Source organism: Malaclemys terrapin, chromosome 3, assembly GCF_027887155.1.
Source record: "Malaclemys terrapin pileata isolate rMalTer1 chromosome 3, rMalTer1.hap1, whole genome shotgun sequence".
In the NCBI taxonomy this organism is placed as follows: Eukaryota; Metazoa; Chordata; order Testudines; family Emydidae; genus Malaclemys; species Malaclemys terrapin.
The window spans coordinates 161,553,814-161,577,754 of record NC_071507.1 but is presented as its reverse complement, the minus strand read 5'-3'; the positions used below and the strand labels follow the sequence as shown (position 1 = coordinate 161,577,754).

Here is a 23,941-nt window from a genome sequence, read left to right as displayed (position 1 = left end):
TAACCTCAAAACAGGTTTGAAGCACTTTTGTTTAGTTGAGGGATTATTCTGCCGAGGTTTGCACAACTGTGACAACATGCTGTACTTGTTATGAGGAAAACAGAAGAGACTGTGCTTTCCAGTGTTATCAATCCAAAACCTTCCACAAGATCTAAATTAATTTAACACTCATAATTTCATGAAGGATCTCACAATCTCATGAAAACGGAACCAGAGGGATCCAACACCTTCTAGTTGATGGCACATGTTTAATTTGATATACAATTCAGAGGCCAAATCCCGATCTCTGGTCTGCAAGCATGCAGAACCTCGCTGAAGTCAATCGTAATCAAATGCACACATTTTAGGTAGAATCTGACTGCTGGAGTAACTGTACCTATTTGCTCCAGTGAAGTGATAGAAACATGTTAAAGCCAAATCACACAAATGTGCTCCTTACTTGTTAAAAGACCTTTGGCACTGCTTAAGCAAAGTGGGCAAGAGAGGGCAAAAGGAATATTACTTCTGGGAACCAAACAATAGGAAGCTTACAAGCTTAATTTAATAATCAAAGAAAATTGTGTTCTAAATGAGCAAAATGTAAATTTAAATGAGCTCTATGTTAGATTTTTTTAATCCATTAAATAGCTTTATAATGAGGAACCATCTTCTTAGATATGTAGATCAATGAGAAAGCATGTAGCCCACAAGTCTACACTAACTATTTTGTTTTGCCTGTTAAGTAGGAGGTTTCTTCTTATTCTTTGTGAAGTCTTGAAGATCCCCTGGCTTTCAGCTTTTTAACACCCCATTTAGGCTCTGTGTTGCAGCCAGACTGAGGCATGGATACTTCCTTTAAAACCTGTTTATACTACAACTTGTTCAGCTAGCATGGCTGCTGACAAATAGCACAACTTCCAATGTGCTGCTTCCATAATGATCCCATTCCAGATTTTTATTAAAATATTTTGGATACAGACTTTCTTAGGCGAAACAATAATAAATATTGACCAAACTTGAAATTAGAAACACAAGCAGTTTAATAAGTGGGTTTATAGGTTGTGTAGTGTCAATGAAGAAAAAATTCTGCTCTTGGTTACAGCCTGCAAATCCATTGCTACCAAAACAGAATTTGGCCAAGCTTCTTTAGGAAATGTATTATTCTCTGCTGAAATAATGTTTTGTAGTTTCTTGCAGCAATAAACTTCAGTTAATCACATTAGATATTCTACTTTTCCTTTCTCAGACACAGGATGAGCATAGTTTTCAAAAAGTCTTATCAAATCAAGGCCCTCTCTTTTTATACATTAACTCATTTTAAAAAGTTAGGACAGAAGTAGTTTGGCAAAGGTAGGTGCTGAAGGCTACTTTTTGCTGAGCACACACTATGCTATAACAATCTCTGCCAACAACATTTTAAAAGCCAAGGCAGGCAAAATTACCATTTCTGTAGTATCTTTAGCATTAGAACACCTAAAATCATTTATTCATGTAGTTGTTTTTCCATGAACATGAGTAAGATGCTAGTGGTAACTTTAGTATTAGGCATTTTCATGTATTTACAAGGCAGGCAAGCTGATTCTATATTTTAACAGGTAGTTTCAGTGTCCATCCTATGAAGGAGTCATTGATCCGCATTTCTTCCAATTAGTGTTGTATGGCACTTTCACAACCAGAGATACTGATGACCAAACTAACACACTAGAAGTATTTTTAAACACAATTACTGTACATCACAGCATTGGTATGATGGCATATTTTAAAAATATTTTGATGGGGGAATGGAAGCAGTCCAAATTTGAACTTCAAGTTTATTCTGCCAACTCAGTCCACACAGTTTTGTATTAAAAATATGTGCAATACATTGTGAACTGATTCTTAATCAATCAATCTATTCATTCGATTTCTAATTTAATGCACTGCGATTTTTCAAGGATTCTGAAAATGGAATGGTAATAAGTGACTAAGTAATATGACACAACATAGAATTCTGAGGCATACTGCTGTAATATATTACATATAAAAACTCTGGATAGTAGAATAATTAACACTGTTCGTAAATCATAATTAAAATGCAAAGAAACTTATCATATACATTGTTGCTGTCCATTATCTGGTTCCCTTAAAAGTAATCTCCTTAATGAGACAAAAGGCAAAACAAAAAGGGAGAAGGAGATCCTGAAACCAGGAACACTTTATAGCATTTACAGAAACACCACAGCTGACCAACAATGAATTAGCTCAGGATGAAAGTATGGGAAAAGAGTGGCCATTGCAAGCTTAAATGACTATGCATTAGAAAAAAAAATAGAAACTTCAGAACACATTCCACTGGTTTATACCTGATTTCCCAGGAAGAACTGATAAGAAATGAAAAATGGAAGAAAGACACAATTAGTTTAACAAGAAATTCTCTGTATGACTCGAGAACACATGCAAACTAACACACACATTGAAACTTCTAAATACAGGATCTAGTTTAGAGATGTGCAGGTAATTAGCTATCCAGAGTCTGAACTTGGAAGGATTCATGAGTCCTTTGTTACCTTCCTTTTTTTCCCTTTTAAAATCATCTGAAGATGTTCCATAGTCTGCCTTAGCCAAATAATGAGCACCTCATCTGAAAACGTTCTGGTTATTGAACCTGAGGGTAACAAATGACTTTCTCTGCAACATGGCAGATTCATCTCTGGTACCTGAACTGCTTTTAGGATACCTGGCACATTTCTGTCTAGCTACTAGATGAAGGTACAGTATGCTGGAAAAAAGTAAAAAGAGGGGATGTGGATGATAAAAATGTTTGACCAAAGTATATTCTAAGTACAATACAGTCCCATGTATTTAATCTGAATCTGTTTGGAAAATCCATTTTTACTCAGGTGTAAAAAAAAAACAATCAATCAGTTAACAAGTCAATATATACTGGTATGCAGGACCAGCTACTGTTTAAATCATTTTGCTATTTAGATATACAAATCTCTCTAAATACTGAGAAAAATGGTTTATTGTAGGTTCAGTTGAAAGTTAAACACTTTATTAGTCTATATTTTCCAACACAAATTACTGATGTAAAGTTTAGTGAAGCTGAAACTACATAATTTCCAGGTAGACTTTGAGCAAACATAGTATATGATACAAAGTTTCTGTAAATTAATGTAACCCAAATGCTCATGTAGTCCTGTTGCCTTGAGAATGTTTGGACTGAAAGAACCATGGAGGTGTTGTGAAGACTTACCCTGTACTTGTTATCCCCAATCTGCTCCACCTGGAATCGTTTTGCACATTTACATTTAGCTACCTGCCTTGTAACCTGCCAAAAACACAGTTGGAATAATTATTTTAATGTTAATTATCACATTTCTGAAGCCTTAAATAATTGGCAGAATTCAAGTTATATAGGAAGGAAAATAAAATTAATGACACTATTAAGTGTGTGATTCCAGTAGAATATATTAGTTATCTGAGAGCGATAACTATAGAGAGAGTACCTCATCTTCAATTTTGTCAGCATCTGTCAGAGGCTTGTATGCATCCTTGTTTGGATGAAGTGCTGCTACAAATTCATAGTAGTCAATGTACCCATCACCATCTCTGTCAAAGATATCTGCCACTGCACTCATTTCAAGTCGGCTGGTAGGGAATTCTGTAAGTCAAAAACATCACCAGGAGGTAAACCTTATAGATTTTCAATCACATTAGAGTGACTGGATTTATCGCAAATCTCAAAGATTTTTAGGTATTAATGACAAGTAATGTATACAAAAACACCAAGTACACTCAGAGAAAACAAATCTCTGAAAAGAGGTGGGGTGTCTCCAATGCTGGCTAGAATATGGATAATAATGAAGATACTAGTGCATTTTTTGGAGAGAAGCCCAGTACTGAATGCGCCTAGCAACAGATGGAACGTTGAAAAAGCTTTCAAATGACATACAGTTCTACAGTCTTGTAGCATGCTTGACCTCAAAAGTGCAAAGAATACCACAAATCAACAAGTCAAGTTGTTACTGGCGCAAGGTCATACAAGAATTTAAAGACAAATTACACATTTAGAATGCAAGGCGTAGAAGCTTCTGATATTGTTTTAAAAATGGAACTCTATAATCTGAAACCCTTCTTTGGTTGAGAACTCCTGCAGCAGCATGTTCATTGCTCACTCACAGACTGTACAGGGAGATAAATAAAGTATTACAATATATAAACATCCAGCATGAATGATCAACAGCAGTAGTGCCATGGACATTCAGCAACTACAGGCCTACACCACTTCAGCTAACAGGGTAGCTCTTTCAGCTGGTAGTAGTAGCAGAATCTTATCCTCAGATGTGGGCTAGTCATGAGAGGCAGATGTGACCATACCCATATACAGTACGTTACACGCACCCCGTGTTTGTGGAAGCTCATTTTGATTATTTCAGGTGCAGAGGAGTTCTTATCTACGTAAGGGCTACCATTTGTGCTGACCAGGTGCTGTCAGCAGGAACACAACTCTGACCCTCTGACACAAAAAGCACAGGTCTCCACCACCTGAGCAAAAGAAGTTGTTAGAAGTCGTAGCCTCTTATCTTTTATGTGGGCCAGCCACTAGAGGGAGACATGATCACACACACTTAGCCAGTGTATTACATACACACAACACAGGAACAAAAATCCATGTCATAATCTGACTTGCTCAAGAAAGGAGTGTCTAAATTTTAACAATGTTTTCAAGTAAAGCAATTATTGCCACTTTACCTTTATCTCAGAGTGATAATTTCTTTAAAGGTAAACTGATCTATTACCACATCAAGACTTACCTCAGATACAATATGTTGCCAATATATTAGATGCCATCTCATAATCTCATCAGTAACTTAATTTAGAACTTACTTGAAGAAAGAATCCCATCAATAAATTCCTGCCTCGTTATCTTTCCATCCTGATCTTTATCAATCCTCCTAAAGAAGTCCATTACTCGAGATTTCTTATGATTCATCCATCGCATATACTTTTTCCTCCAGATATCAAAATCAAAGTTGGCAAATTCCCTCAGCTTGAGGAAAGAGAGATGAGAGATGTTTTTCAAGTTTAAATGAACCACTTACAGAATAAGTAAGAGAGGTCACGTCGGCATGCTTTTAAATAACTGGCTCTTTAAAATGCTCACATTTGTACTGAAATGGTTTCATTCTATTCACTATTAAAATAGGACTAGCTGCTTTTTGCATGCACATATCAAGATGTTTCCATCTAACTATACATCATATAACATTACTATCACTTTGTAACAGGATATGCAGGGTTAAACAAAAATATATATAGTATATAATATATATGCTGTGTGCTGACCTCTTCTAGTCTATCCAAAGCATCATTCAATTTTCTTCTTCTTTCCAAGGCCAGAAGCCAGACTTGCTGCCATTTGCTGACTAATAGGTTTATCCTTGGATTCTTGGTTTCAATTTGTGTCTGTGTTCCTGATGGATACATGCCTGCTGCTTGGGAACGTTTTCCTATTAAAACAGAATACAAGTTAGCATAGGCTTATTTTTCTCCATGTCCCAACCAATTTAAAACACAGCATATTTTCATGTGAATGATGATCGACCTCTTTAAACAGACTTCTTTCTGCTACAAATAATGAGCCAAATCCTGGTCCCCCCATTGTCATTAATGGGAGTTTTGCCATTGCCAGAGTAAGACAACACGATGGTTAAAACACCTGGGCCGTGTCTACATGACAACTTCCACTACTGGTCATACTTGTGAACCAGCACAGAAAAATGTTTATAAATATCCCCACTGCAAGCAAGTTCTGAGAGAGCATTGCAGAACAAACAGCCTCATTTTGGAGGTAGACGTAGAGATACAAAAATTTACATCATCTCCTCACTTAAGGATTCGCTTGACATGAAACTCAGTTGGGAGTCCTACTAAAATCCATGTCCTTTCATGCAGGATAGAAGAGAGGGAATTCATTAGGTGGTGCTCTTCATAACCAATCAGTACTGTCTTGTGCTGCACTGTGCAACTAGGTATTTCATCTTTTAGATGAGTCAGTAAAAAACAACAACCACCTTTACCAGCTAAAGACCATTAAAGGTCTCTTGCACTTTTTGCAAGAGTGGGAGTGTTAAAACACAACAGGGTTAAAAAAAAAAAAAACGTAATGAGTGAAATTTTCAAGGAAGCCTCAGTTCAGCCTTTAATTTTGTTTCCACAATTTTGCAGGCAAAATGATTAGCACTCCCAAAATGGTCATATGTTGGCACATAATTGGCATATACATACGCTTCGCAGGTGTCAATTCTATATTTGAGTTTACAAAAATCTACCACTAGGAAAGTACAGTACACACAAAACTGCATGTATAAAATTAGCAGCAGATCATAAAAATCAGTAGCAATGTGATGAAATGAAGCACAGATACTGGAATGCCTCATCAATGTTTATTGATAAATAAAAATAGTTTTCTGCAATTATTCTACTAAAGAAATCATATTTTTCCACTATGTGAGAATGGAAAGCTACACTGATCAGTTGTGACAGTCGCTTGTAAAAGGTTAAGAGGTATTCGACTCTTATTGAAGAGAAATTAAAATAGTTCACTCTATATTTTGGGAAGGAATTAGTACAAATTCAATTACAGTAGTAATTGGCACAATTAGCTACAAATTCTGTTACCAAATAGACACGTTTCTCTCAGTGAAAAAACATATGCCAAAGTAATTAGAAAAACCAATGAAGGAAAAATTTCACCTGGTTTTACCAGACTATTCCGATAGTAATGACACCTAACAGTATTAGTTTATGAGAAATCAATCATTTATATTGAAAAAGTAATAACACGTGCAACCTCCCCAAAAAATTCCATTACTTACTTCCTGTTCTCCCTTTATCTAGCACAGGAATATGAGACTGTATTGGAGTGGGTTCAACTGCCTTCCTTTTGTAGATCTTTGTGACTTTATCCACATCAGGCTGTTTTCTGGTCATTTCCTCCATAAACGTCTGCAATTAAATGGTAGCTGCTTTAATTAGCAATGCAGAAGAATAATTGACGAGAAAGACAAATAAAGAAAATAGAATACCAAGTTACAGAGAAAGGGCAACTATTTGTCAGGAAAATTACAGCAGGAGACACAAGAGACATTTCTCTTCCACTAAAATAATCCTATCATTCCAATTAAATATAAAATAAGTATTTTGTAGCTAAGAAATATTACCTAGATGAACTTCTACCTACATTATGGCAGAGCTGCTAAAGGAAGTCTACATTTAAAAATACGTAGCCACACTTGGCTGCACTTGGTGCACCGGGTGCGATGTGCAAAAGACTCTGAATTGAAGAGCAGCTCCAGGTCCTTTGCTGTCCAGACTAACCGACAACAGCTCAGAGGAGAGTCAATTAGGATCTGATGTGAAGCAAGGATGGTCACTTGCATAAAACATGTTTTAAAATTCACTTAGCAAAGCAGATAATGCAATGCTGGTTCTAGGCAGCAGCACTGCCTGATACTTCAGGTGTTTTCTAAATGTACAGTGTCCTTATTCCTAACAAGCTGGTGCATGTTTTTAAAACATCGCTGCATTTTCATTTGTTTGCTTTGCTTGAGCAAGGCTGGGATCAATCATAGGGACAGGGAACATACAATCAGGTATCTGGAAACTGGATCATTAAAAATACTGTAAATAACTAGAACTGGCTCATATTTGATTAAAAGAACAGGAGTACTTGTGGCACCTTAGAGACTAACAAATTTATTAGAGCATAAGCTTTCATGGACTACAGCCCACTTCTTCGGATGCATCCGGATGCATCCGAAGAAGTGGGCTGTAGTCCATGAAAGCTTATGCTCTAATAAATTTGTTAGTCTCTAAGGTGCCACAAGTACTCCTGTTCTTTTTGTGGATACAGACTAACACGGCTGCTACTCTGAAACCTGTCATATTTGATTATGTACCAAATCTAAGATGCATGTATCAGTATAAAATCCTTAAGACATGTTTCACATTTTTCATGCCTTACCTGATGTTCAGCTATGAGTGCTTTAACATCCTCGATCTCCTGGGGGATGACCTCTTTATCTTTTTCACTAAGAGTAGTCTCTGCCCACTGCAACCAGGACAATAAGGCTTCCAACAATTCCTGCTTAGCAATAAGTCCAGCAAGGGCTCCTGCCAGTCTCTGCTGATGTTGCTTTGCCCATGCTAATACCTTGATAAAAAGTCAATCCATGAATATTTCCAAATCTGGTATGTTTCTTTTGAAAGTACCCCACTTGCTTTTATCCTTTCCTGATTTAAACAAGTGTCAGGATTATCAGAGTTCCTGTGCACCTGGTGTTCCCAGTTCAACCATGTTTCGTCACAAGCATTAACCTTCAGGTTTTATTAAACTTCCACAATACTGTCTTCTCTCAGCATATTAAGGACATGAATAGCCCCACTGAGATCACTGGAAATACTACGAAAAGTGAATCAGGTAGAATCAGATCCCCATTTTTGGACACTCTGGAAGCTGTATTTGGCTATTATTTGTTTTCCTTTAAAGGGGTTCCCTTTTCCAGTGGTTCTCAAACTGGGGGTCGGGACCTCTCAGGGGGTCACAAGGTTATTACGTGGGGGGTTTGCAAGCTGTCAGCCTCCACCTCAAACCCCGCTTTGCCTCCAGCATTTATAATGGTGTTAAATATATTAAAAAGTGTTTTTAATTTATAAGGTGGGGGGGTCGCGCTAAGAGGCTAGCTATGTGAAAGGGGTCACCAGTACAGAAGTTTGAGAACACTGCTTTAAACTATAAACATAGACACAAAACTTCACCTCCAGAAGCTGAGCATGTATTCTCCATGGCATGCCCATTAGAGCTTGTCTACATGGCATCGCAGTCCACACTACAGCATGTGAACTCTAGAGTTCTCTAATGCATTGCACTCCATCTATCTTGTGTCGACCCTGTTGGTGTGAACTAACAGCTATCTAGTTCACATTACTGTAATCCTGTTTTGTGGCCTATGGAAAGCTGCTGAACAATTTGGAAATCACCACTGGATTCATGGGGGCATTTTAAGAATAATTTTGGAATCCAGTATCCTCTAACATGATTATTACTGAGCAGCGACAGAATACTTTGTATATATCCTGATGGTTGATTTTTTAAAGCATTATACTTTCTCCCTTGATACTATGAATTTGCTGAGGAGAAATGGGGGGTGGTATTTCTTAAAAAAAAGTCTGACCAGCTGCTGTAGTTATTCTTTTACTTCTCAAAAGCAAAGTAAAACCTGGCCTCTTCATATCTATCAGCTTGGGTATTTTAAATAGTTGTGTTCTCAACAGCTGTATCATTTCCTCCAACGTAACAGTCTTGTTAATTGCCAACTATGTTCCAACCTATCAAAGCCTGCCTGTTGCTATGAAGGCTGCATGAGACATACTGACCTCTTCAAATCTGGCTCTGATGATTGTTATCCAGTGCTTAATGGTAGTGATGGAGTCTGGGTGGCAGATAGCCAGGATGGCTTCTCCCATACCTGCTGCTTTATTTAGTTCTGCCTTTTTGTCCTCCAACTTCCTCATGAATTCCTAAACCAGAAACAACGATTTCAGTTAGATGCTGGCACCAGTTGAAAGAAAAATCTGAGTAATTTCAATGAGTGTTGGCCAAATCTGGAAGACTAAAGTTCTCTACTGGATCATTCAAAGCCTGAATTGATTCAATGGGCAGAGGGGAAAAAGTAAGAGACGAGACAAGTCCAATTCTTATAAGAAAAGTTCAGCGAGACAAAGTGGGCGAGGTAATATCTTTCACTTGATCAACTTCTGTTGGTAAGAGAAACAAGCTTTAGAGCCACGCAGAGCTCTTCTTAAGGTCTGGGGTAAATGTCAACACTTTCAAAAGATGAGCCTGGGTGCTTAAATTCATAACTTTGCTAGATGTTAAAAATACTGGACTAAACAAAGACACTGAATTTATGGCTTATTACAACAATTACCCACTATCCCCCCTTTTGTCCTATGACTGCCTGGGTATTAATGGGCCACTTCACCTTGAATGGTCTCTTAGAATACATGCTAACTACTTATACTAAACTTTCTGTTCAATCTCATATTTAGCTGTGACATTCTGAGTACCTTTCCCAGATCTGGAGAAGAGCTCTGTGTAGCTCAAAAGCGTGTCTCTCTCAACAGCAGAAGCTGATCCAATAAAAGATATTACCTTACCCACCTCATCTCTCTAATATCCTGGGACTCACACTGCTACACCACCACTACATACAAGAAAAGTTAAGATCATTTTAAAAACCTATTCTATATAAAGAACTAAATTAAGATTTAAAATATGTAACATATTAGCCTGCAACTCTTTAGTAATGCAAAATGTTGTATATGCTTGTGGTATACATGACCCTATTAAAAAAAATCATACCACTCTATAAGATACTGTAAATCAAATGTGCTGTGGTTGGAGTCACTACTAGAAAATTTTCAGGAGATCTAGCCTGTTTATCAATACTAATCCTACAATATGCCCAGCTAAAAGCCCCTTAACAGATGCTGAAGGAACAAACTATAAAGAACCAGACAGCAGAACTGGTTGGGAATTTTCCATGAGAATTATTTTCCAATGGAAAAATACTTTTTCCAAAACTGAAATTTTCCCCCCAAAATTTGATTTTCCATCAGGACAACTGAAATGATGGCTCCCGGCTGGCCACCTGGAAAGCTCTCCTCGATTTCATTTTCTGTCTGCAGGGAGAAAATTAAATTGACATGACCCTTCGTGGTAGGCAGTTGGGGAACTGCAGATGGACTTGGGAAATGGCAGGGAAGCTGGGTGCCCTGGATACCTGCCTGTCCCACAGCATCTCCAGCAGCTGGGCTTGTGGGGAAAAGCTGAGAAGTGGGTGCTCAGGCTCCAACAGGTTCTTGTCAATTTCTAATTACCTCCTAAAACTTGCAGATTGTGTAGTTAGACTTGATTTGGGCAGAGTAGGCAGTACCTGAATCTGGATTAGGTTAAATAAGTGAATGACTCTGAGACCAAATCAGGGTTATGTTTCCAGTCTGGTTGTGTTGAAATCCCATGAGCTATTCTTGCAATTTCAGCTCCAAATGGTGTCTGTACATATACAGTGTATTTTAGTATTTGTTACACTGAGAAACTGGCAGCATTGGCAAGAGCCAGGCAGAATATTGGCAAACATAATGCAACTTTCCCTACACAACTCTATAAATAAACCTCAAAACCTGATCTGCAACAACCTAGATGTTTGGAATACTGAGCTTCCCCAAACTGTGCTGAACTCTGTGGTGGTTTAGTGATACACTAGAGAGAGATTGAGAACAAATTCATATCTTTTATTACCTAATGTAGTGCATTAACCTACTGTACCTCTTAGTCCCCAGAGACCGTGATGAGTGGCAGAAAACTTAAATTGTCTATGACATGTAGCCTTCATTAAATCATGTGCAGTTTTCAAGAAAAAAGCTAAGTAGTGGGACATAAAAATGGACCTTTGATGTTAAATGCTTAAAAATGAAAAGCTTTTAATATGTGGCTTGATACAAAGGTATTAAAATCATTTTACAGGAATTATAAAATGCACTGTGAATAAAGGACACATTTAACATTTACCTCAATAATGCAGTCATTATAATCTAATAAGTGATTAGGGATAATATTGTAGCAACATAGATAGAAGAGAGATGATGTTTTAAATTTATGTAATATACCACACTTACCTACCTTTCATTTTTTCTCCTAAGAATTTCAGATGTACATTGGAGACATCACACTCATTATCAAATTAACAATGTATAACACAAATGGTAATGCTGTACAAATTTCAAAAGCAAGTCATCCTTTGCAATATTAATTGGCACAACACACATACCAAGTTTAGGGGGGAAATTAGGTACTTATGTACATATTTGCAATTTACATCATCACCAATAGATAGTAATTAAAAGACTGAATCTAATCCCCCAGTAAAATAACATCTAACTAGATTAAGTAAGCAGCTCTAATACTGTTACAGTTGTTTTTTATTATGAAGGCACTGGTCGAAGCCTCCTGGTTAAGGCTGCAGTGAGAGCTCCTGTATAAGCCCCTTCCTTCCTAACTTCTCATCAGAAGGTGGCATTTGAAAATTGGTTATTAACGTTTGGAGAATAGTAACACTGGTGAGTCCAAAAGTGGTGTGCTACCTGGGTGAGAATTTTTTTGATTTATTAATGTGTGCATGGGATATTAAAGATGCTGTCAGAATTGTTCTTAGACTGTGATTTCCATAGTTTCAATGTTTATTCTTTTTTTTTTTTACAAAAAAATAATGTGATTAATGGTACATCTTCTTTTAGAGTGGACTTAGCAATCTTAACTATAACTTAGCTAAGTTTTATTTTTGTGGGAATTATTTTATTAGTCTAGTGACACAGGATGACATGCAGGCTCCATTAAAATCAATGGGGGTTTTGACACTGATTTCAGCGGGGCCAGGATTTTACTTATACAGAGGAGAGCAAAAAAACAAAAGGGAACCATGTGGAGTAGCTAGAGAGGACAGGCAGATAACAGGCATACTTCACTCAAAGATACCAGAAAAGCAGCTGGCAGCGCTTCCATGGCATCAATGTATGGTGACATATATGGGGAAGGTGTGGCCGGACAGAGGAGGATGGAGCTAGGGAGCCACAGCACAAAGCACTACATTCCCAGTGGCCCCAAATTAAGTGGCGAATTTCCACACAACTCAGTGGCAGTTGTTGAAACTTTCCCTCCTGTGTTGAACATCCCGCAGATGGGAAAGCAGTAAACAGGCACAGTGAGGGAACCAGTGGCAACACAACAGTGATTTGAACCAGACATGCTGACAGTAGTGATGAAGGCACTAGAAGGGGCAGATACTACATATGGATGCCCTGAGAGCTGTGTGTGGTTGAAGTCAGGATACTCTGAGGATTATTGAGTTATGCACAGTTAGACGGTCATGCCCTGTCAGCTGATACCACCAACCACAAGGAGTGGTAAAAATATGATGCTTTTTTAGCACCCTTAATTGCATGAAAGTTTTGTTACAATTTTCTCCCTCACAGTAGTCAAAAAATACATTACTATTATCATTCCGGTCATGGCCTAACTTCAGTATCAGGCAAATTAGTTGAAACTATAGCAAAAAACAGAATTATCAGACACATATATGAACATGATTTGTTAGGAAGATCAACATAGCTTTTGTAAAGAGAAATCATGCCTCCCTGGTCTATTAGAGTTATTTGAGAGGGTCAACAACAATGTGGATAAGGGTGATACGGTGGATATAGCGTACTTTGACTTTCAGAAAGCCTTTGACAAGGTCCCTCACCAAAGGTTCTTAAGCAAAGTAAGCAGTCATGGGATATGAGGGAAGGTCATCTCATGGATCAGTAGTTAGAAGTCAGGAAACAAAAGTTAGGAATAAATGGTCATTTTCAAACTCGAGAGAGCTAAATAGAAGGGTCCCCCAGGGATCTGTACTGGGAGCAGTGCTGTTCAACATATTCATAAGTGATATGGAAAAAGGGTAAGCACTGAAGTGGCAAAATTTGCAGATGATAGAAAATTACTCAAGATAGTTAAGTCCAAAGCAGACTGCAAAGAGTTACAAAGGGATCTCACAAAGCTAGGTGACTGGGCAAGAAAATGGTAGATGAAATTCAGTGTTGATGAATGCAAAGTAATGCACATTGGAAAACAATCTCAAATATCCATACAAAATGTATACATACTAAATTAGTTGCTACCATTCAAGAAAAAGATCTTGGAGGTCATTGTGGATAGTTCCCTGAAAACATCTGCTCAATGTGCAGTGGCAGACAAAAAAGCTAACTGCATTTTAGGAACCATTAGAAAAAGGATAGATAATAACACAGAAAATATCATAATGCCACTATATAAATTCATAGTACGCCCACACATTGAATACTACGTGCCATTCTGGTCGCCCCATCTCAAAAAGGATATATCAGAACTGGAAAAGGTACAAAGAGGGCAACAAACATGATTAGGGGTATGGAACAGCTTCCATATTAGGAGAGATTAAAAAGACTGGAACTGTTCAGCTTTGAAAAGAGACGACCAAGGAGGAATATGATAGAGGTTTATAATGAACGTTGTGGAAAAAGTGAATGAGGAAGTGTTATTTACCCTTCACAGAACACAAGAATCAGGGGTCACCCAATGAAATTAATAGGCCGCAGGTTTAAAACAAACAAAAGGAAGTATTTCTTCACACAAAATAGAATCAACCCGTGAAACCCATTGCCAGGGGAGGTTGTGAAGGCTGAAAGTGTAGCTGGGCTGAAAAAAGAATTAGATAAGTTTAAGGAGGATAGGTCCAACAATGGCTTTTAGCTAAGATGGTTAGGGATGCAACCCCATGCTCTGGGAGTCCCTAAGCCTCTGACTGCCAGATGCTGGGGCCGGATGACACGGGATGGATCACTTGATAACTGCCCTGTTCTGTTCATTCCTTTTGAAGCATCTGGCATTGGCCACTGTCGGAAGACAGGATACTGGGCTAGATGCACTGCTGGTCTGACGACCCAGTATGGCCATTCTTACTACTACAACTGCATGGAAGGTGTTTTGGGTTTTTTGAAGGCAACTTTCTCAATGGGAAGAGATATGCCCCTGAGTTTTTCCTTAGTTGTGTCATTAACTTAGTCATTTTCGCATTTCATTAGTTGAAATCCAGTCTGATGGCTTGTAACCTAAATCTCCAGTATCTTTGTCACTGTAATATTTCAATACATAATGCATGTGAATCATGTCAACATGGTGCTTCATCATGACAGAAGGTTAATGGCTGATAACATTATTTTAATGACATATATAGATGATCTTGACAAAAAAGGTGTACAGTGGTTTCACTCAGAGTTGCTAGGAGAACAGCTATACTGTTGGTATTAAAACATCCTATCAACAAAGCTTACCACGTTACATTGCTTGCAAGTAAGTTTTTGAACCAGTCTCTGATTTTATACAACTCCCTTAAAAATGGTATTTTTTGCATTATTTTCTTAGTAAGACAAAATGGCTTTAAAGCCTAGTGAGATGTTATCCTGATAGACAGATAGCCTGAACTAAAAATGGGTGTTGAACCCTCAAATTTACAGAACTTTTAATTTCATATTCTAGAAATAACTGTGAAAACAAGTCTTGTTGCAGGACGTGATTATACTAGAGATACTTTGCTTTGTTTCATTTTATTTCCACCTTTCAATAAATCAAGTCTAGCAGCCAGCATCCTCTCCATTAACTTACTTACCCTGTGCTGATCAATTAGTGTCCGTAGAGCCTCTTCATCATCTGGGAGGATTCCATGGAAACGAAGGGCCTGCTCTGCCTCAGCCAGCCACTCCAAAAGAACATGCACAACAGCGTGAAATTCCTCTCCCTGTAAGAAAAAAACCAGCCCTTTCTGAGGGAATCTGACAGAAATCACTTGGCTTTGGATTCCTCCCTGAACAATGAAGCTGAGTCCAGCTTTGGAGTCATTAATCATGCAGCAATACAGGCACATTAACTTTCCATTAAAAAGTCAATGATATACAGTACTACATTTCCATGACTGTAAAAATGTCTCATGCATCTCAAAAATTGTAGGAAGCCTAAAAGCCTGTTCATGCTTTTAACCTTCTGATTTATAGTGTATGTGCAGCTCATCTCAGAATATCATGCCTTCATTCTGAAAAATGACAAAGGAGGTGCTTTCATGTACCAGCTGGAGAGATGGGAATTACACCTTCTGAGTATCCTTAATCATTACTTAAGAAAAATTAACAGAGTAAGTCTTATGTGGGTAGAGAGGACAAGGAGAGTCCATCGGTGGGCACCCCGTGTAAAGACCAGCTATAGTCACAGTTAGAGGTAGCACATTACTTCTTCTTTTGAGCTCCCTGGGGGAACATATTACCCCAAAGAAGGCAGTGGGCACAGTGAGGACAAGCTATCCCATCCTAAAGGATACACACCTCTTGAGCACCAGGAAGCTCAATGTGTAATTTCCCTCTTAAGCATCTCCTGGGGTGGGGCAGCTCCACACCAGCCCTTACTTAGGCCTGTGCCTAAAAGGCTTTATTTAGATCAGAGGTAGGCAAACTACAGCCCGCGGGCCGGACCGTCCTGCCCGGCCCCTGAGCTCCTGGCTGGGGAGGCTAGCCCCTGGCCCCTGCCCTGCTGTCCCTCCTCCCCTGCAGTCACACTGCCATGCAGGCAATGCTCTGGGCAGTGGGGCTGCACGCTCCTGCATGGCAGCATGTCTGGCTCCGGCCAGGTGGCGCAGCTGCCAGAGCGGCATGGTAAGGGGGCCGGAGGGGGTTGGATAAGGGGCAGGGGTTCCCGGGGGGCAGTCAGGGGACAGGGAGCAGGGGGTGGTTGGATGGGGTGGAGGTTCTGGGGGAGGTGTCAGGGGAGGGGGAGGGTTTGGATAAGCGAGGGAGTTGGATAAGCATGGGAGTCCCGGAGGCCTGTCAGGGGGCGGGGGTGTGGATAGGGGATCAGAGCAGTCAGGGGACTGGGAGCACGGGGGGTGGAATAGGAGGTGGGGTCTTAGGGGCGGGGGGGGTCCCGGAAGGGGGTGGTCAGGGGAGGTTGGATGGGGTTCTGAGGGGGCCAGTCAGGGGGCAGGAAGTGGGAGGGGGTGGATAGGGGGTGGGGGCCAGGCTGTTCGGGGAGGCACAGCCTTCCCTACCCAGCCCTCCATACAGTTTTGCAACCCCGATGTGGCCCTCAGGCCAAAAAGTTTGCCCACCCCGATTTAGATTGTAAAATGTTTGGGGCAGATAGTCTCTTTTTGCTGGTTGTTTGTACAATGGGGGCCTTGGTCCATGACTGGGGCTCCTAGGTGCTAACGCAATATAATAATAATAAGAAAAAAGAAGATAAGGCACAACCTACCCTGTAGTGAAAAAGTGTAAAATTAGGGGGGGGAATATTTGAATTTTTTTTGATCATTTTCTTAATTATAACATTAAGTTTTCAAGCAGTAAATTTGTCTGTGTTTTCTCTGCTTCTCCTATCCTTTTTTTACCTGGTGTAGGGCCTGTTCCAGTCGTGTTTGCTTGGATACGGAGAGGGCGCAGACCGTCTCCCAGCGAGTGCTTAGCTCCTGCATTTGGACCTTTACCCAGGAGGAGTCATCACGACTGCCTTCTATGAGTTCTCGAGCAGAGCGTTTCAGAGCCTGGACACTGCTTGTCCTCTTCCCCAGCTCCTTCTGGAAGACCTGGGGACCACACACACATTTTACATGTTCAATTTATCAAGGCTTCAGTGTCTCACGTGTGATGTACTTAGTGGGGATATGGAGAAGACTAAATTAGGGTTTCGTTTTACAGAAAATACCTCAATCTAAACATTCTAAAATGCACATTGTAAGATTTTCACACCCTACATTTGGCTTTCTTTTCAATTGGGGTTAAATGGCTCCATATGGGGTTAAATGGCACATTTTCTGCAAGAAAGCCCTCTAAGCTTCAACACTAGCTCATTTATACTGGGAAGAAGGCTCACTCAACCTGAAAATGTTGCCTAGCCTCGTGAAACATGGGAGTATATTTGTAGCTAGACCCTCTGAACTACTTGACCCACTGCGATGCACAAAAATCTGGTCACCTTAACATACGGGCTTTACGCCCTTCAAAGCAATCGATCTGCTGACACGATGATGAATGTGCAAGTCTGTCCCAAATCACAGTGCAGTCAGATAAACTGCGCATCAAGGAGCTGGGTTAAAATACTAAAATATAAATAAAAGTCCATCTGGTAATTTGACTGGATGGGCGATAGATTATGTCACATATTTAAGTGTTTGCATGTTCAGGTTCACAGCTGGAAAAATATCCACTTTCAAGAAAGACCCTTCTACATGATATGACAATTACAATGCACTGGATTACTGCTGATATATTAGTTAAAGTGCACAAGTTAAACTGCAGCTTTGGTTCCATGACACACATGTCTATGTTTCTAAGATACATCTCATATGTGAGGGCCAGATATTTTCTCTTCTGCCCAAAGTCCTGCTTTGAGCAGGGAACTGGACTAGATGACCTCCTGAGGTCTCTTCCAACCCTAATATTCTATGAAAGCCTGAGTAAACAGACTTCTGACAATAGGACACAGTGGTGGCTGATGTGAAGGGAACGGAATCATTCCACACCCAACTGTTCCACAGCTACTATAATTGGATTCAATGGACTCCACAGCAGCTTTTTCCACCATAGTACTGGGCTGGGCCTGCAGAATGACAGATTCACTGGCTATGTCCTGGATCCACGTCAATCTTCACTTCACAAAACCACTCTCCAAGCTACAGCGGATCGAGCCTCGGTAGCACTGCATAGTGCTGATTTCACAGCATTTTCCATTGTAGTCGGCAGCTTTATGATGTCCAAATGTTCCAGGTTAAATGATTTTCTTCAGATTCTAAGAAAACGTTTCTTTTTACAATTACAGAAAATTATATTGAAGTGGCTGCCCACAGTCTGATATTAATTAATAATAATTAGAAAAATATTTTTGTAATTACTTTGTGATTATCAATCAGGTTCATCACCAAATCGATGTCTCCATGCACTGGCTGATCTTCTGCCAACTGAGGTTCAATTTTATATAGCCAGTCGATGAGAGCCTGCAGAGCATCAGTAAATTGTCCTGAAAATAACAGGGCTTCCTCCAGTTTGTTTTGTCTGGAAAAAAAAAAAAACACTAAGAAAAAAATCAATCACATTTATTAAGGAAACCTGCAATATAACTGACAGCATCCAACAGTCGCTAATAGATAATGATTTTTTTCAGCAGTTAGTGAATGAGAAAAAACCTTAGGGTCACAGTGGGAGCCTGTGGAGAGAGGAGGGATGGGCACAGCTTTTCAGAGCTCCCTGGAATGCAAAGAGAGCATACACATTGCATCACCTCTTGGAAGGATGCAGAGCACACCTCACTTTAGTGCATTCCCTCTCAGCAAGGATGCCTGGTGTCGGGGAAGAGCAGGGCCATCTCCCAGCCCATCTTTCCCTTTGAGGTGACCAGAGCACAGGGACTACTAGGAAGGAGCAGTGCTTGTGCTACCCATTTAAAATACTCCAAACAACCAACTTCTATTCCTCCTTATACAGCACAGAGAAGCACAAAAAGAACACAACCCCCTCTTCTTTACCTCTGCAAGTCTCCTTTAAAAGAAGGAAACTTGGCCTTTCATTTTACCTTTCCACAGATTTTCCACAGATTGTATCCCATTTGTCTCTGAGCTCACTCAGCATATCGTCCAGTTTCAAATTGTCATCCGCCAGAGAGGTTTTCTCTTTGAGGGAGCGTCCAGTCCTATTTGTGGTGTCATACACAGAATGCTTGGCTCCAAGAGATTTCTGGAACTCCTGTAGGAGTAGAAGTAAAGGTAAACACCTGTATAGTACTAGGTACTTGTGAGCTTTCACTAATTCTTTCTTTTCATATCATTTTTGAACCAATTAATACATTTATAAATGATGCTGTAAGAAAGTCTTTATATCTCCCATAAATCATATTAAAATGCAAGTGAAATTAAATTGGGGGAGGGATAGCTCAGTGCTTTGAGCATTGGCTTGCTAAACCAGGGTTGTGAGTTCAATCCTTGAGAGGGCCACTTAGGGATCTGGGGCAAAATCAGTACTTGGTCCTGCTAGTGAAGGCAGGGGGCTGGACTCGATGACCTTTCAGGGTCCCTTCCAGTTCTATGAGTAGGTATATCTCCATATATTAAAAGATTTCTGGTCTGCCAGTGCTATGGTGAAGCTTAAAGTACTAGAGTTCTGGAGCCAGATCCTTTCCCCGCTCTAGCTCCTCTGCACTGTTCTGCAAGCATGAATGGCCTGAAATCTGATTTAACTAACCCCTTGAGGATTCCTCCTGCACTGAGGAATCTGCAGTTGGCACAGAGCTGGCCATAGCAATTGCTACGCCACCACCTTCCTATCCCTCAGCACAAAGGACTGAGGTACAGTCTGAAGGAAAGGGGAATGACCAGAGTAACCTGCTTTCTCGAACAGTCCTTCGAGAGTATGGGCAGAGGGATTAAAATAGAGCATTACTCTATCTGCACTAATTTGTGTTGAGGGCTCAGGCTGGTGTAGACTGACTCCAGGATCTAGGTGCTGCAAAGGGGTTCATTATCCCAGCTAGTCCACTAAGTTCTGAAGTCTCATATTCAAACCCCCTACTGGCAGGTCCTGTTGTGTGCCTTCCTTCAACACCCAGACTTTCCTGGATGACAGTAGCAAATTGGGGTTCGCAAGGAAATCAAGGACATGTCCCTACCGCTGCATTTATTTTATAATTTAATACTTCAGTTCCCTTTCTTTTTCCATCCCTTAAGAAACCTGAAGTAGTCCACTACCTGCACCGTTTGAGAAACACACAGACACAGACACAGACACACACAAAATCTTCCCCTAGGATAAACTAAGATCTTTTCAAAGTACTTTCAAAGTGAACGGGAAGTATGGGGGAGACAAAAAAATCTGAATAAAAAAAACCTCCTTTAAACAATTGTTTAAACTGTTCATGAATTTATATTTTCTTTGGTGGGGGCTGTTAATCACCCAGCACTACATAGGTAGTGTTGCTTGATTTTCACAAACAGACAAAATGAAATAGCTGCCAGAGAAAGACTATGCAGTAAAAGGGAAGTCAGAGATGAACAAAAGGTTTTAGTTAATTCATTCATCCAGGGTTAGCCTGGATACATAATGCCAAATTTCATTTTCACTTGATTTCACTGAGGAGTAACTGAGAGCAGACTTTCAGCCAATGGTTTAAGTCACCTCAGATATTAACTGTAGATTGGTGAATTAAACCTTCAATATTTAATTATCTACAGTAACTCCTCACTTAAAGTCATCCCGGTTAATGTTGTTTCGTTGTTTGTTGCTGATCAATTAGAGAACATGCTCGTTTAAAGTTGCGCAGCGCTCCCTTATAACAGTTGTTTGGCAGCTGCCTGCTTTGTCCACTGCTTGCAGAAACAGCAGCCCGCTGGAGCTAGCTGGTGGGGGCTTAGAACCAGGGTGGACCGGCAGCCCCCCATCAGCTCTCTTCTCCCCTAAATTCCCTTTGCGGCAGCCACCCAGCAGGCTATCCATTGCCCAGCAGTTCAGCTGTCCCTCCTCCCACTGCCATGTGCTGCTCCTGCCCTCTGCCTTGGAGCTACTCCCGGGAGCCTACTGCTTGCTGTGCAAGGCGGGGGGGGCGGGGGGGGGGGGCTGGAGAGGGGAGGGGAGGGAGGGAAGGAAGAGGAGTGCTGTCAGAGTGTCCCATTTCCCCCACCCCCCGCTCCTTTACCCCATTTCCACAGAGTGGGGCGGGACGGGACATGACAGGGCTCAGGAGGGAGGGAACTTGCTGGCAGCAGCTGCTGTCTCAACTTACTGATCTACTTAAAAAGGCAACGTACTTACAGTGGGATCAGAGTACTTTAAGGGTCAATGCGCATCTCTCTCACACACACATGGTGTGTGTCTCTGTCTCTCTCTGCCATGCTGTCTCTCCTCCCTCCATTCATACTGCCTTGTACAGTGTGAGGCTACATTAACAACAATCTGTTAACCCTTGAGGGCTCAGCCACGTGCTAGTTCACCATTTAGCAGTAAGGCATTCCCTGGGAAATAGCCCACTCTTTGATTTTACCACCTCAACCAAGCTTCACAATCATCATTGCTGTGTACAGTATTAAATTGTTTGTTTAAAACTGATACTGTATGTGTGTGCGTGTGTGTATATATATGTAAAAAATATAGCCTTTTGTCTGGTGAAAAAAATTTCCCTGGAACCTAACCCCCTCATTTACATTAATTCTCATGGGGAAATTGGATTCGCTTTACATCGTTTTGCTTAAAGTAGCATTTTTCAGAAACATACAACAACATTAAGCGAGGAGTTACTGTACTTTCCTTCCATAGCAGATTGGTACTTATATTCACAGGTTAAGCGGGCCAAATCTTGTAAGGAATAAATCTGCACTAAGTCAAGGATGGTTTGGATGACCTAATAGGGTTTTTCCATCTCTGACTTCTAAAAATAATATATAAGGAGAAAAAATTAAAAATAACTAATAGACTACGAATAACCCCCCAAATCCCTAGCAACATAAATAAATACATGAGAGAGAGAGAGAGAGAGAGAACATTTTATCTTGGGGAATGTTGTGGTGTTTTTTATTATTATTAATTGTTTTACAGTGATAACCTGGGAAATAGTGAAGCAGAGTTATTGCTTACAACACACACACAACTTCAGTGCACATCATCAGTTCAAATAGTAATATCATTAACTAAGTAGAACAAGAAAAGGCTGGTTCACAAATTCCTGGTCTGAAAAGACAAAGACAGACTTTGGATGGGAAGAAAGAGACAACATATGAGCCGGATGAAATGCAGGATGATGAGAGGCACTTGGCTTATTAAATACAAATTTGGTTGATTTTTTTGTTTAGCCTGATGATTAAATACACTGAAATCATCTCACGTCCTCCTTCTATTATTTATGTCCCTCACTAGCCTCCAAAACAATTGCCAGCTTCAATCACAGTGTCTTTAAGCCACACTGCACTCCATCCCTCATCATAGATGTGATTCATAAGATTTAAATAAAATTAATAAGTAGATGACTTAGGCAGCTAGTTTCTTGTAGGCATTTTGGAAGAAGGGGGACTTGAAGGAGGCATTTAAATAAGGAGGGTAGTGAGTTTGCCCACCAATTTGAGGAAGGGTGGAAACATGAAAGAGGTGCCATATTATTTGTGGGAGAAACAGACAAATAGGACATGGAGGGTAGTTTCAGCAGTGAAGAGGAGAGGGAAGGCAATAAATAAAAAAAAGACAATAAAAGACATGAGCAGGGAAGTAGGAGGGGCAGGTACATTTGGCCTTGAAGGACACCAGAAGAAGTTTGAACTTGATGATGTGGAGAAGGATAGCAGTAGAGCGATTCATAGGGGGATGATGTGGTCAGAACAGGCAAAAAAGGATGATCGTAATGCCTGCATTTTGCTCTAATTCTATATGATTTTAATTTTTGGCAACTATAGCAAACCCCAGAGCATACTAAAATGCAGAATTAGCAAGAACACTAGCACAAGTTTAGCTGAAGGTTTCAAGAGCAAATGAAGGTAAAGCCAGTGTTGCTTGACAAGCTGCCAACCTTCTAAAAGTAAAGGAAAATATTTTCCATGTTGGTATGCAAAGCTTAAGCCATCATGGAAAATAAGAGAGGATAAAAAAATGAATTGGAGACTGTTGGGGAAAACAAACATAATAGTATAGTGTAAGGACTTTAAGGGGGTATAAGGCGATTACTATAAGGAGCTAGACTAAGGGTGGAAATGTGGGGGTGCAATCTCTTGAGAGCACCATGTGGGACAAAAGAATGGTTGGGGAATACCATGGAAATAGTTCAAAAGAGCAGGACAATTCAATATCAGCATTGCAAAAAAACTAACTGTCCTACACTCACAAGCATGTCTTTATCTCTGAGAAAATTCTTCCAAGTTAAACTTTTCCACACAGGTTTACGTTAGAGGATTCTACCATCCATCCATGCAATGCCCATAACCATGTTACCTAGGCTGTTTAAAAAATAAAGTCAAAGTAAAGATTTCCTCGGGGATTTTTCTCTGTCTTTTGTGGGGACTGCAATTAATTTTTTTCCCTTTCACCTTACTATTATTAGTTATGGAAAAGCCAAATCAATCAGGTGATTTACATTTAGAACTGAAAGCAGTTGAGTTTGTTGAAAGGTGTTTCAGAGCTGTGGTTCCCAAGCAGAGAGAGATGTCTCTCCTACTCTTACACGTTTCACCCTTGTTACTGGCAATTCCATTGTACCTGATGCTTTTCAAATTATTTAACTAATCTTTCTACTTGACATATGAAGGATTTGCCGGTCAAAATACAAGATTATTTC

The 23,941-nt window shown here is 40.0% G+C and overlaps 1 protein-coding gene across 12 annotated transcripts in view; it reads right to left on the bottom strand.

The window, feature by feature from the left end:
• Window positions 1-23,941, bottom strand: part of DST (dystonin) — a 432,436-nt gene that overhangs the window by 11,912 nt on the left and 396,583 nt on the right. For all 12 annotated transcript variants that reach the window (XM_054022022.1, XM_054022027.1, XM_054022023.1 and 9 more), the window contains 12 exons: window positions 19,211-19,380; window positions 18,534-18,693; window positions 17,034-17,228; window positions 15,270-15,398; window positions 9,400-9,543; window positions 7,988-8,176; window positions 6,840-6,969; window positions 5,308-5,471; window positions 4,849-5,011; window positions 3,468-3,622; window positions 3,215-3,289; window positions 2,322-2,339 (listed from right to left, as the gene is read on the bottom strand). In XM_054022022.1, the coding sequence (XP_053877997.1) occupies window positions 2,322-2,339; window positions 3,215-3,289; window positions 3,468-3,622; window positions 4,849-5,011; window positions 5,308-5,471; window positions 6,840-6,969; window positions 7,988-8,176; window positions 9,400-9,543; window positions 15,270-15,398; window positions 17,034-17,228; window positions 18,534-18,693; window positions 19,211-19,380 (1,692 nt within the window). The remainder of the gene's footprint in view (window positions 1-2,321; window positions 2,340-3,214; window positions 3,290-3,467; window positions 3,623-4,848; window positions 5,012-5,307; window positions 5,472-6,839; window positions 6,970-7,987; window positions 8,177-9,399; window positions 9,544-15,269; window positions 15,399-17,033; window positions 17,229-18,533; window positions 18,694-19,210; window positions 19,381-23,941) is intronic.